Source organism: Miniopterus natalensis, chromosome 3 (genome assembly GCF_054644295.1).
Source record: "Miniopterus natalensis isolate mMinNat1 chromosome 3, mMinNat1.hap1, whole genome shotgun sequence".
Classification (NCBI taxonomy): domain Eukaryota; kingdom Metazoa; phylum Chordata; class Mammalia; order Chiroptera; family Miniopteridae; genus Miniopterus; species Miniopterus natalensis.
In genome coordinates, this window is record NC_142083.1 from 81,092,157 (window position 1) to 81,103,123 (window position 10,967).

Sequence of the window (10,967 nt, forward strand, 5' to 3'; positions counted from 1 at the left end):
CTAAAACAAACACAATTTCCTCAGGGTTCGTGTTGAGAGGCCCGCCATTTCAGAATCCCCTTCATGACCTGTTAACATTTGGAGGGACTTCCTTTCCTTTTATATTCAGATTCCTTTTAACAAAATAGATCCAGAGACACAGAAGCATGGAACAGACTGAGGGATCTGAGGGAAGGCTGTTGTGGGTGGGTGGAGAGACATTAACCTAAGAACTTACGTTCATAACCCACCAACACAGACAATAGTGTGGTGAAGGCCTGGGGGAAGGGTACAGGGTGGAGGGGATCAATGGGGGGAAAAGGGCAACATTTGTGATACTTTCAAGAATAAAGATATATTCAGATTCCTTTTGTGCCTTGAAATGCCAGTGCAAAATGACAGAAAAGGTTTCAAGTTAAACATTTATTGCATACTCACTGTAGGCAACTGCCAAGTCCTCAAAATACACAGCTTAGCAACACAATTTCACCTTCAAGGACTGTACAGATATACCAACTGTATAAAACCGACTTACTGGAAACACTAGAATGACTTCAGAAGAAAACAACACTGAAGATTTGGAGATGGATATTTCAGCATAAGCAAAGGCCCAGAAGTGTGAAAATATGGTCTACCTGAAAATCTCAACTAGCCCTCAGTCACCATGCCTTCAAGCAATCTATCTCTGCCTCCATTTTAATTTTTGCTACTTGATAAATTTGCAGTTCTTTCAATTCCGTTGCCTCTAGTTCACTCATTTTTCTACCTACTCCCACTTAACTTTCCTGGAGAGCATTTTAGCAAAGCTACCTCGAAGCATGAAAAGTCCCACTAAAAGATCCAATCATTTTATTCACAGCAATTTATACTAAGGAAGCAAGGGTACTTTCAAAACCTAAAGTGTTACTTATAATAGCATAAAAACTTTAACTTTAAATGCTTAGTAGGGAACTATTGGATAAATTAAAATACATCATTAAAAGAAATTATTAAACCATTAAAATTTGTTTTTCAAGGAATATTTAATAAAGTAGATAACATGTGGTTTTCTAACATGTATTTTTATATCACAGAAGCCAAAGCAAAACATCCTGTGCATACTAGGTGAAAACGGCCTGCTTATTATGCATACACTGAGTGCAATTTAAAAATTTCTGTAATTATAGGTTCAGACTTTGGAATTTGAATAGGTGGTGCCAGTGTTCTTCTCTCCTTTCCTCATATGGGGAAAAAAAAATTCTTTTGAAAATCATTTGAAGCCAGGACAAAACTTCCATAGCTGTATTCTTAGGATCAACTCTGTAGAGTCTTCATGATTCAGGTAATACAAGTGAGGCTTGAATTCAACCTTTTAGAGAGGACATTCCAGCTCGCATGATCTCATCAACCAGGAGAATGTTGGTGGCAATCACAGTGCTGAAAGGGGAGAGATAAATCAGATTTCAGATATGAACTCTAATTCAACTTAATTTCCAACTAAACCGTGCAAATTACATCCAATTAAATTTCTCTTTTCTCCTCCATAGACAAAAGTCAAGTTTCATTTCTACACTTTTGTTTTTTATATTTTTATGGGGGTTAGGGGTAACAGAATACACCAAATTAAGAGAGTATGATGATTACCTAAAGGTTATTTTAGTTTTGGCTCTTCCAAACTTACCAGGAGTGAAGCAGCTGTTTCTTTACACAATAGTTATCCCATACACCTACTTCTGCTGCTACCATTGGCTCACCTGAAAAGTAATCCAGTAGTCTTAAAATCATATATAGCAGGTCATAGGATCAGAACGCTGTCTAAAAGAACAGAGTATTTTGTGCTGCTCTGCTCATCACGGATTCCTCTCATTTCCTCCAGTATTAACTATGAGAACCCAAGTTCCTCAACTAGTCAAATGCTGTACTCCAAACCATGATTCCTGTGTAGTTATCTTTGATGAGTGACCGACATCTACTTTGTGGACTTCAGTGGTAGGAATGCTCTATTTCGTTACCAAATATTTGCTCATCTTGTTTTTCTGGACACATTTGTCTGTATTAAATTATAGCACTTGGACTATAATCTGGCCAAAATGAGCTAATATTTTCCTCATTCCAGAAACCTTTTTTATTAACTTAAATGATGCTGTTGACAACAGTAGGTCTTACACATACTGACTGGATACATCTCAATGACCTCTTCCACTTTGTACTTACATAATTTGTATTCTTATGCTGGCCTAAGAACAGGGCTTTAAACATTTCATTACATTTAGTCCCCTCTTCCAGCATTATTTGCTATCCTCAGCCTTTTTTCACCAGTGAATACCATCAAATTGATTTTCTTATCAAAGTCCCTGATAAAAAAATTGAGTAAAGTAAACCTAATATAAAACCTTTCAATATTAACCTGAACCACCTACCACCACTGAACAACAAATCCATATTCTTTGAAACCACTCAAATATATATATTCGATGCCCTTAATTACTGTACACTGTCATCCTATTTTTATATTGTACTTCAGAACCCAGAGTTCACTGATAGGACTAATATTAAATTGCAAAGCAACTCCCCAAGATTCTTTTGATTCTTCCTGGCTTTACCTCACCTATATGAGACCTACTTTCCCCCTACAAATAGTTGCAGTCTCTTACCTGTGTTCAAATCCACACCCACAAGTTGACCTGATTCTGAATGTTCTGCTCGAACTTTAACTAATGTTTCCTGAAGATCAAAACCAGAATTCTGAGCAAGAACCTAAAATAAGCAAATTTAATCCTTTAAATACAGAACCTAAGAATTAATGGTCAAATGCACAATAAATGAATAGTATATCCAACAAATAACCAACAGAAAATCATGAGTATCGATTGTAGTTTAACTTAAAAAGCAAGCTTGTACTTGTATATCCCCTACACTGCAAACTCTCTTAAAACAGTTATCTCTTGCCATCTGAAACTTCAGATAGTCAGGTTTCCTTTGCAGGGAAACCAAATACATTTGGATATTCTAGTGTTAGAGAGAAAACTGACCGAACTTATTCAAAACCCACATTATGAAAAAACCCACATTATCAAAAAGCTTTCAAGTTCATCAGCTGAATCATTTTGGTGTATTTTAGAAAATTTACTGTTAAAGTAGCCAGACCTTGGGAATAATGAGTAATGCATCAGCAAATGCTTGAACTCCAAGTTGGGCCCTGCCCTTTACGCTGGGCCGATATTTCATCAGGGCTTCTGCCATTGCCACTTCCACTGCACCAGCACCTGGAACTACACAGCCTGTTGGGTGGGTCAGGATGTAGGAGGGGAGAAAAAAGAAAATGCTAAGCTACAAAGAAAACTATAAAATTACAGGAAAACAAATTAAAAAACATACATGAAAACAACTTCTTGGGAATTCAATATAACCACAGCAATTTTAATACTGCATTTAAAAGCAATACAAGCAACATATCAAATAGCATGATTCAATTTCTTAAAAAATCCTGACCAAGGATATTTTTTTCCATGCTTTTCAGAAAGAATGGGGAAAACATTGACATGAGAGTCACATCAACTGGTTGCCTCCTGCACATGCCCCAATTGGGGCTGGGGATCATGCCCTTGACCGGAATTGAACCCAAGACCCTTCAGTCTGCTCTTACCACTGAGCAAAACTGGCCAGGGCTGCATGATTCAATTTAACTAGCACTTGGAAGCTCTTAACTCTTTATTTGTATCCACTTTCAGTAATGATATGCTATGAAAAAACTTAGCATACCATCATAGCCATTTTAAAGGGAAGACTTTACTTTTGCATGGTGTCTGGCTGTGTAAGTTACTGATAAAAAGAACACAGTATTCAGCCATGCTTTTCAGACTAGCAAAAAAAAATAGTTTGAATAAAGTGAGATTCTTACCATCATCAATAGCATTTTTAACAGCCCTCAAGCCATCTCTTATTGCATCTTTGATTTGAGTGAGTGTGTGCTTATTTGGTCCTTTGACCAATAATGTGACAGAGCGAGGATTGTTACATTTTTCAATGAAGGTGAACTTCTCTTCTCCCTATGTAAAAAGAATATTTTCAAAAACAAGACATGGTTGTAAAAACAATGATCAGAGAAGAAACGATAAATAGCATATTAACAAAAAACAACACTGATCAATTTCTTTAAAAACACACACACAAGAAATGTGACTTTCCCACCAAAGGAGTTTAATTGCTACACATAAACCATTAAAATGTTTGTGAACAAAGCATAAATCTGATCCAGAGTTTGAATGAGTTTTTATTACTGAAGAATTAATGAACCAAAAAGTATTACCTTTGGAAATAAAATACACTTACCAATGTATACTCATAGACAAGTCCTGCATATCCCAAACAATCTGGATTTAGGTCATCAAGAGAATTTAGAGCTACCCCACCACACGCAAGAGTCAGCCTGAAATATTGAAGTATTTTAAGAAGTTGTAAATGATTCTTATTAGTTATGTTTAAAGAAAAGATTAATAATTTTTAGGAAGCAATCTGTCAGAATTACATACTAAAATTATATTCTAAAATGTATTTTAACTTAAGCTTTTCCATGTACCACCAACCAGCTGAAAACTGGTCTTTTCTCCTAACCCTCCATTTAAACCACTCTCCCCAAGTCAGCAAATACTCCTCTGATATGAAATCTAAAGGTTAACATGAGCTCTTTCTTGTATTTCTGCAACTCCTTGATGCTGTCCCTTGACACTGAAAAATATGTACATACTTAAACAATGTTCATAGCACTATTCATAAAACCCAAAAGGTAGAAACCCAAATAAATGTCCACTGACAGAAAAATGGATAAACAAGGATGTGATATTATCCATACAATGGAATGTTTGTCCTTAAAAAGAAATTAAATTCTGATACATACTACAACACAGATGAACTTTGAAAACATTATGCTAAGTGAAATAAGCCAGACACAAATGGCCAATTATTGCATGATTCCCTTACATGAAATGCCAAATTCATAAAGACAGAAAGTAGAACAGTCTTTACAGGGGAATGGGTGTAGGAAGGAAAAATGGGGAGTTATTGTTTAATGGGTAGTTTCAGCATGCGATGATGAAAAAGTTCTGAAAATGGACAATGGTGATGGTTGTACAACAGTACCTTAATGCCCACTAAATTTTTTTGTACTTTAAAGAATGGGGAAAATGGTAAATTTTGTATTATGTGTATTTTATCACAATAAAAAAAAAAAGAAGATGCAAAAATAAGTAGGGGGGGGGAATAACCCCAGTTAACTTGGCACAAATTCACATTGCTCAGATGATGATCTGCTTGCTATCTGTACCTTTCCATATTTCTTCTTTTCGCTCTGCGCAGAGCTACTATGCCTTCTTTTGCAAGAGTATCTAAGGAAAATGGGTCAATTCCCTATAACAAAAAAAAAATTAGTTTCAATATATTTCACCTGAAAAATAATAATGGGTGATTCAGACTAGTTTATAAAGCAAAATTCATTCTCACCTTTTGATTAATAACAACAAATCCTTTATTTGAGTCACCACAGACTTTCTTTTTCAGTTCTATTATTTTTTTAACTCTATCTTCAATGAATTTTCTTTCAGCTTTTACCAGTTTCTCTCTCTCTTCTGCACTCTTGTAAAAAAAGCCAGAATTCACTTCTCTGTTTAAGAAAAAAAAAGTACAAGGTGGGGGGAGAGAATATTTATTTTCTGAGAAGATAAACCAGCAGTCTCAGAAACTGGGTTAGTCTTGATTTAACAAAGTCACTTCATTCCAATGCTGCCCCTGGTATATTCTGAGTTTATTTCCTAAAATTCTCCCAAACCCAACTGAGGCATTACTGTCTGTACAGTGGAGAAAGTGAGTCTCACAAAGGCGTGACCTGCCAAAATATCAAGCTCCTCTGCTTCTCAATCCAAATACAAGAGGATATAAACTCACGTTTTTTCATATTCTAATGACACATTGCATGTGAGGATGTATGCATCTTCTACTCTTTTTTTCATATCAGGATGCCGTGCCCCATGGTCCAAAACAAGACCTCTGATTAAGCTGTTATAACACATAAAAAATTATGGCAATCACTTCATAAGGCATATAAACATCTAATAACTGTTACATACCTGAAACTAACATAATATTGTCTGTTAACCATAGATAAAAAATAAATTTTTAAAAATTATAGTTATTAACTTTCAGATGGAGTGTAGCATATGCTAACAAAATTAAAATACTGAACAGAAACTGTATTGATAATTTTCACACAGTCAACTTAATTTCTTCTTATTTGAACAAGACTTCTGGCTGAAACCTAGGTAGGGTCAATTATGAAAAAGCAATATTCCAGAACATGGCAAAAACAACTTATCCTGTACAGAAAATTCTGCACAGAGAATGTCTCAACTGGCCGGCTATCAAACTGTTTTAAAATTATTTTTGAAATGTTTTCAAACTAGATCTTTGAAATACATATTTAAATCTCCCAATGGTCTCCCATTAGGCTTTGTATTCAACAGTTCAATAAATGCCAAACAACTGATGTACCTTACTTTTCTGATTCATTTTGACTAATACACACATTATACCATTAACTTCAAGAGTAAATATTATTGGGTAAATTAAATACTCATCTAGGCAATATATATTAATTCAAAGACAAAAAAAAAAAAAAGAGCCAAAAAATGTGTTGTATAAAGTGCCTGTAAATTTGTAAACACACTTTATAAGTATTTCATAGTATTCTACCACCTACCTTGTATCGGTTTCAGATTTGTGTTTCATCTCCATGATCTCAACCATGAAGAGGTCAATAGGTTCATCTTGTTTTCTAATGGCCAAAATGGAGTCAACTACAGCCTTCAATAAGAGAATAACCATTAAGTGAATTTAACTTGCAGAAGTCAAGATGGTTATGTTACTTGTTCTGCAGAGAAGTTTAGACAGTTTCTAAACTTTAAAATCTTTCGAATTGATCTTTTTCTATGAGCTAATAGAATACATTTGCAAAGGGCCGAAGTCATTTACATTTCTGAAATCTCAACCTGTCATTACCTAAAAATCACTGACATTCCTATTTTATTAAAAATATTAACAGTAAGCTTTATAATAAAATCTCCATTTTATAAACCTTTTAATGAAAGCTTCGACTATACCTTTATAACCTGGTCAGGTATATAATTATTTGATTTTCTCATTTTACTTTAGGGACACAGATCAGATTATAATTGCCACAAAAATGAACCTACTTATTTCACAGTATGATACTGTGAAGACTTTAGAGAGCACCCTATAACTGAAATTGTAAGTATAGTGATGTTTCTAAAATCAGGGGGTTTTAATCCAACACATACCTCTGTTAAGACATCAGCAAGTTCAGCATGAACTTTAGTACGCAGAGATGTTCTGGCCACATCTATGAGTGTTTCCCTGTCCATCTCTTTGCTTACTTTGACTTGTTCCAAAAACTGAAGTGCTTTTTCTTTTGCAGCTTCAAATCCTTCTGTTATTATTCTGGGATGAAGACCCTATAATAAAAACACAATTATAAAACCACCACTAACCCTGGAGTTCTTCAATTAGATGCAACTATAGTTCATGATGAAGTATGTTTTTCAAGATTTATTCTGGATCATTCACACCGTTTAATACAACATAATGTGCTGACTTTATGAATACATTTAAAAGGATAAATAGTCCTTTCAATGCAGAGGAAAAGAACAGACATTGCTCTAGCACAGAGTCAAAGCCAAGGGAACTATAAAGCACACTTGGGTGTTCACTGTGCAAACCGCAAGAATAGTGACAAAAACTCAACGTGCCACAACAACCTGCAGTCAACAGGACCATTATATCTTTTCTATAGGTAATCTGAAATAAATTCACATAATTTACTAATAAAAAGTAGACAGGGAGACTATAGTCTGCTTTCTCTGTCTTCCCAAGAAGTTCTCCTGACATCATAGTATTATTCATTGAGGTTTGCTCTAACCTTGGAACTACTCAGGGATAAAAAAGTTTTAGTAGAATTTTTATTTAAATTTTAAGTTTTTGGTTGGCTTTTTCCTTATAAATATGCCTAGTCCTAAACATCCCATTTATAGATCTCAATTATTAATTTACATTATAGACACATATAAATCATATATGCAATGCAACTTGATTAAGAAATCCTTTCAGGATGATTAACTTGTCCAGGATCACAATAAATTTGTGTCAGACCAAGATACAGACTCAGGTTCCCAGACCTGAGCCCCCTGCTCTTCACATTCTGGTGTGGCCTTAGCTACCATTAACACATCAGTTATATAAATAAAACTCATACTATTTCTTATACTCAATAAAATATCACAGAAACACAAGAATCATGTATACTTCAGAAATGTAGAGATCCGCCTGTTTCAGCAGTTCTCCAATGATTAGGACATTGGAAGTGGTACCGTCACCAGTTATGTCATCCTGGGCTGTCGCTACTTTGGCTATCAAGGAGGCTGTTGGGTGTTGAATTTGCTGAAAGTAGAAAAAAGAAAAAATTAAGTAACTTAAAAACAATCCAAATATACCTTAAAATGTGTGAACAGCCTACTTAAGTGCTATGTACACAAATTGCCCAAGTTTCCAGCTACATATTACTTTAATTAAAAACTCACCTTTAGTTATTTTGCACTACCAGTTCCAACGACCAAAACATTTTCATGTATAAATCTGTCTGCTTATCAAGATTATCTCCAATTTACTGATAAGGAAAGCTGAGGCTCAGTTAAGGTTTATTCAAGATGACAGAGCCAACAGGTAACAGTAACAAATAATTTCAAACCCATGCATGCCTCTTTATGACAAATCTAGGACTCTTGTAAGAATAAACCAGGTGCCTTCTAAAATGAAAGCCCAGCAGCCTCCAGGATTACTTAGCACTGACCAAATAATTTAAAAGGAAGTAAAATAGCCCTGTTAGCCAAGATCATCAGAGGATGCTAAAGCACCGTAAGTAAAGGCTTCGGAAGAACAGGACATTCATCAAGTCTCCACAGATTCTTAATTACAAAGGATCCAATCAAGGCCCTTGCACGGCTTTTGGTTTTTGTCTCCCTATTCTACTTTAAACTAGAACAGTTTCCCCGCCTTTTATGTCTTTGAGAACAGTTTTAAGAATCCAGCCCAGCCATCTTGCAGACTATCTCATTATCTAAATTTGCGGATGTTAACTATTTTTGACACTACACAGGTGATTCTGTATACTTCTGTTTCTTTATAGTCCTTGTTAAACTGTAAATGTTTAATGTGCTTCTCTGTGTTTATGTTGTATTTCACAATATCAAAAATATCATGTAAAAATAAAAAAGCCATGTAGATACAGCTTTTCTGGCATTAAGCTTAAACTGTGACTCCTGTTGTTCTTAGCTATTATAGGGGAACATTTAGCCCACTAAAAACAAACAAAAACTAAACCTTCTAGGTTAAGTAGTCCTTAATGTAGATATTTACAAACATCTGGATGTTGAAGGCAAGGCATCCTACTATCAAAACCCTAAATTTTACTCTGAACTCAAAACACAGGTAAGTCATTTCCTTTTCTTGGACTTGAACTGCTTGCTAGGTTTGGGGAATTTGGGGATGTGTAAACTGACTGATCCTCTCAATAACCTCATATCCTTGGTCACTGAGACTTCTAAAATGGTTAAGCAGAGTTTTATCTCCCCAACAGTTGGAGGCAGAGAGACGAAATATAACAGAGAAAAATCAAATCCCTGTTTTAGAGAGAGAGAATGTGTAACAATATATCTCATTTTGCCTATCTGATTGCGTCAATTGCTTAGTTTTTCAGATTTTACTAGAATTAATTTTAATAATTATGGTCCTTTAACCAGGCCTTCGATGTCAGGAGTAGGGATCCCAAAGTAAGTATCAGACTCCAGGGCTGTACTGTACTGTTGCTACTATTACTGATTACACTTCTTTTCTACTCCCTCCATTGTCTGATAAGTGATGAATATGATTTCCTCCTATCTCGGGAATAAACATTAAAGATCTTCCTACAAATTAAATGTACTATGGGAAACCAAGACGTTTTTGATCTAATATAGAAGCCTCTCACCATTTCATGAAGCAGCACATTGCCATCTTTAGTAAGCTTGATGTCTCCGGCACCAGAAACAAGCCTGTTCAATGAGCAGAAACGAATCAGTGTGACTTTTTCAACGGAGACCAAAGTGACTCCCATAAAAACCATGCTTTACCCAGATCCTAAGGAGTTGGGGCCATGGGGCTGGTTCTCTCCTCCTGGTAACAATGGTGCAGCGCCCACCCCCTCCCTTCCGAGAAAGTCAGCCGAGTCCCTAAGGTCGCACTAGTCCCTGAGCACGAGGAGGCACAGCGCACGCGAGCAGCTCTGCTCTATGCGGAGGCTGCACCGACTACAAGAGGAAACGGCCGGGGCAGGAAACAGGTCGGACCAGGGAGAACGAGGGAGAAGGGGCCGCCGCGGCCCAGGGGCGGTGGGCTCGAGACCACGACTCCCAGCATCAGGCCCGTGGCGGCGCATGGAGCCCGCCCAGTCCTCCCCTCCGGCCCCGCCTTACATCTTCATCGTGCCCTTAGGCCCCAAGTTGGTCCTCAGCACGTCCTGCAACCCCCGGGCCGCGCTGATGTTGACCGCCAACGCTGCCTGGGCTCGGGCCACCTCGGCTTTGGGGTTCAGGGTCTTCACGGCCGCCATCGCTGAGCCAGCAGAAAAAGAGACGCGCCGCAAAGAAAGCCCCAAGCTAGCTCAGCGTGGCCGGGAGGCGCTATCCGGGTCTTCTGGAAAAGTCGGGCGCGCCCTGCCCGCCCCCAGCGTGCCCACGCGCCGCCGCCATTGGGCCGGGGGCCGCCGGCGCCGCCGCTCATTGGTTCGCAGTCCTGCGGCCCCGCCCCTCTCGCCGGGGCTACGGCGCCATTGCGCGCAGAGAACAATGTTCCGGGGCGGTTGGGCTCGCTGTGCTCGTGTTACGGTTCCCAGGGGCCCGGCTCTGCGG

At 37.5% G+C, this 10,967-nt stretch overlaps 1 protein-coding gene and 2 non-coding genes across 3 annotated transcripts; all 3 read right to left on the bottom strand.

Annotated features, from left to right (window-relative positions):
• Nucleotides 1-387: 387 nt before the first annotated feature.
• CCT6A (chaperonin containing TCP1 subunit 6A) lies at nt 388-10,757 on the bottom strand. Its single transcript, XM_016196290.2, has 14 exons — nt 10,533-10,757; nt 10,049-10,112; nt 8,329-8,463; nt 7,308-7,481; nt 6,710-6,813; nt 5,899-6,009; nt 5,458-5,617; nt 5,282-5,364; nt 4,291-4,387; nt 3,860-4,007; nt 3,106-3,239; nt 2,613-2,715; nt 1,640-1,712; nt 388-1,395 (listed from the first exon to the last, which is right to left on the bottom strand). The coding sequence occupies exons 1-14, from the start codon at nt 10,667-10,669 to the stop codon at nt 1,323-1,325; spliced, it is 1,596 nt and encodes a 531-aa protein (XP_016051776.1). The 5' UTR covers nt 10,670-10,757; the 3' UTR covers nt 388-1,322.
• Nucleotides 3,672-3,811, bottom strand: LOC148093535 (small nucleolar RNA SNORA15). Its single transcript, XR_015714309.1, has one exon. It is a non-coding gene; the product is annotated as a small nucleolar RNA SNORA15 (small nucleolar RNA).
• On the bottom strand, nt 7,610-7,743 carry LOC148093536 (small nucleolar RNA SNORA22). The gene has a single exon (XR_015714307.1). It is a non-coding gene; the product is annotated as a small nucleolar RNA SNORA22 (small nucleolar RNA).
• Nucleotides 10,758-10,967: the final 210 nt, after the last annotated feature.

Coding starts and splice junctions, on each gene's coding strand:
- CCT6A (XM_016196290.2), bottom strand. CDS start 10,669: ATGGCGGCCGTGAAGACCCTGAACCCCAAAGCCGAGGTGGCCCGAGCC. Junction 7,482..8,328: donor CGGATCTCTACATTTCTGAA/GTATACATGATT, acceptor TTTTTATTATAG/GGTCTTCATCCCAGAATAAT. Junction 2,716..3,105: donor CATTACTCATTATTCCCAAG/GTCTGGCTACTT, acceptor TGCTTATTTTAG/GTTCTTGCTCAGAATTCTGG.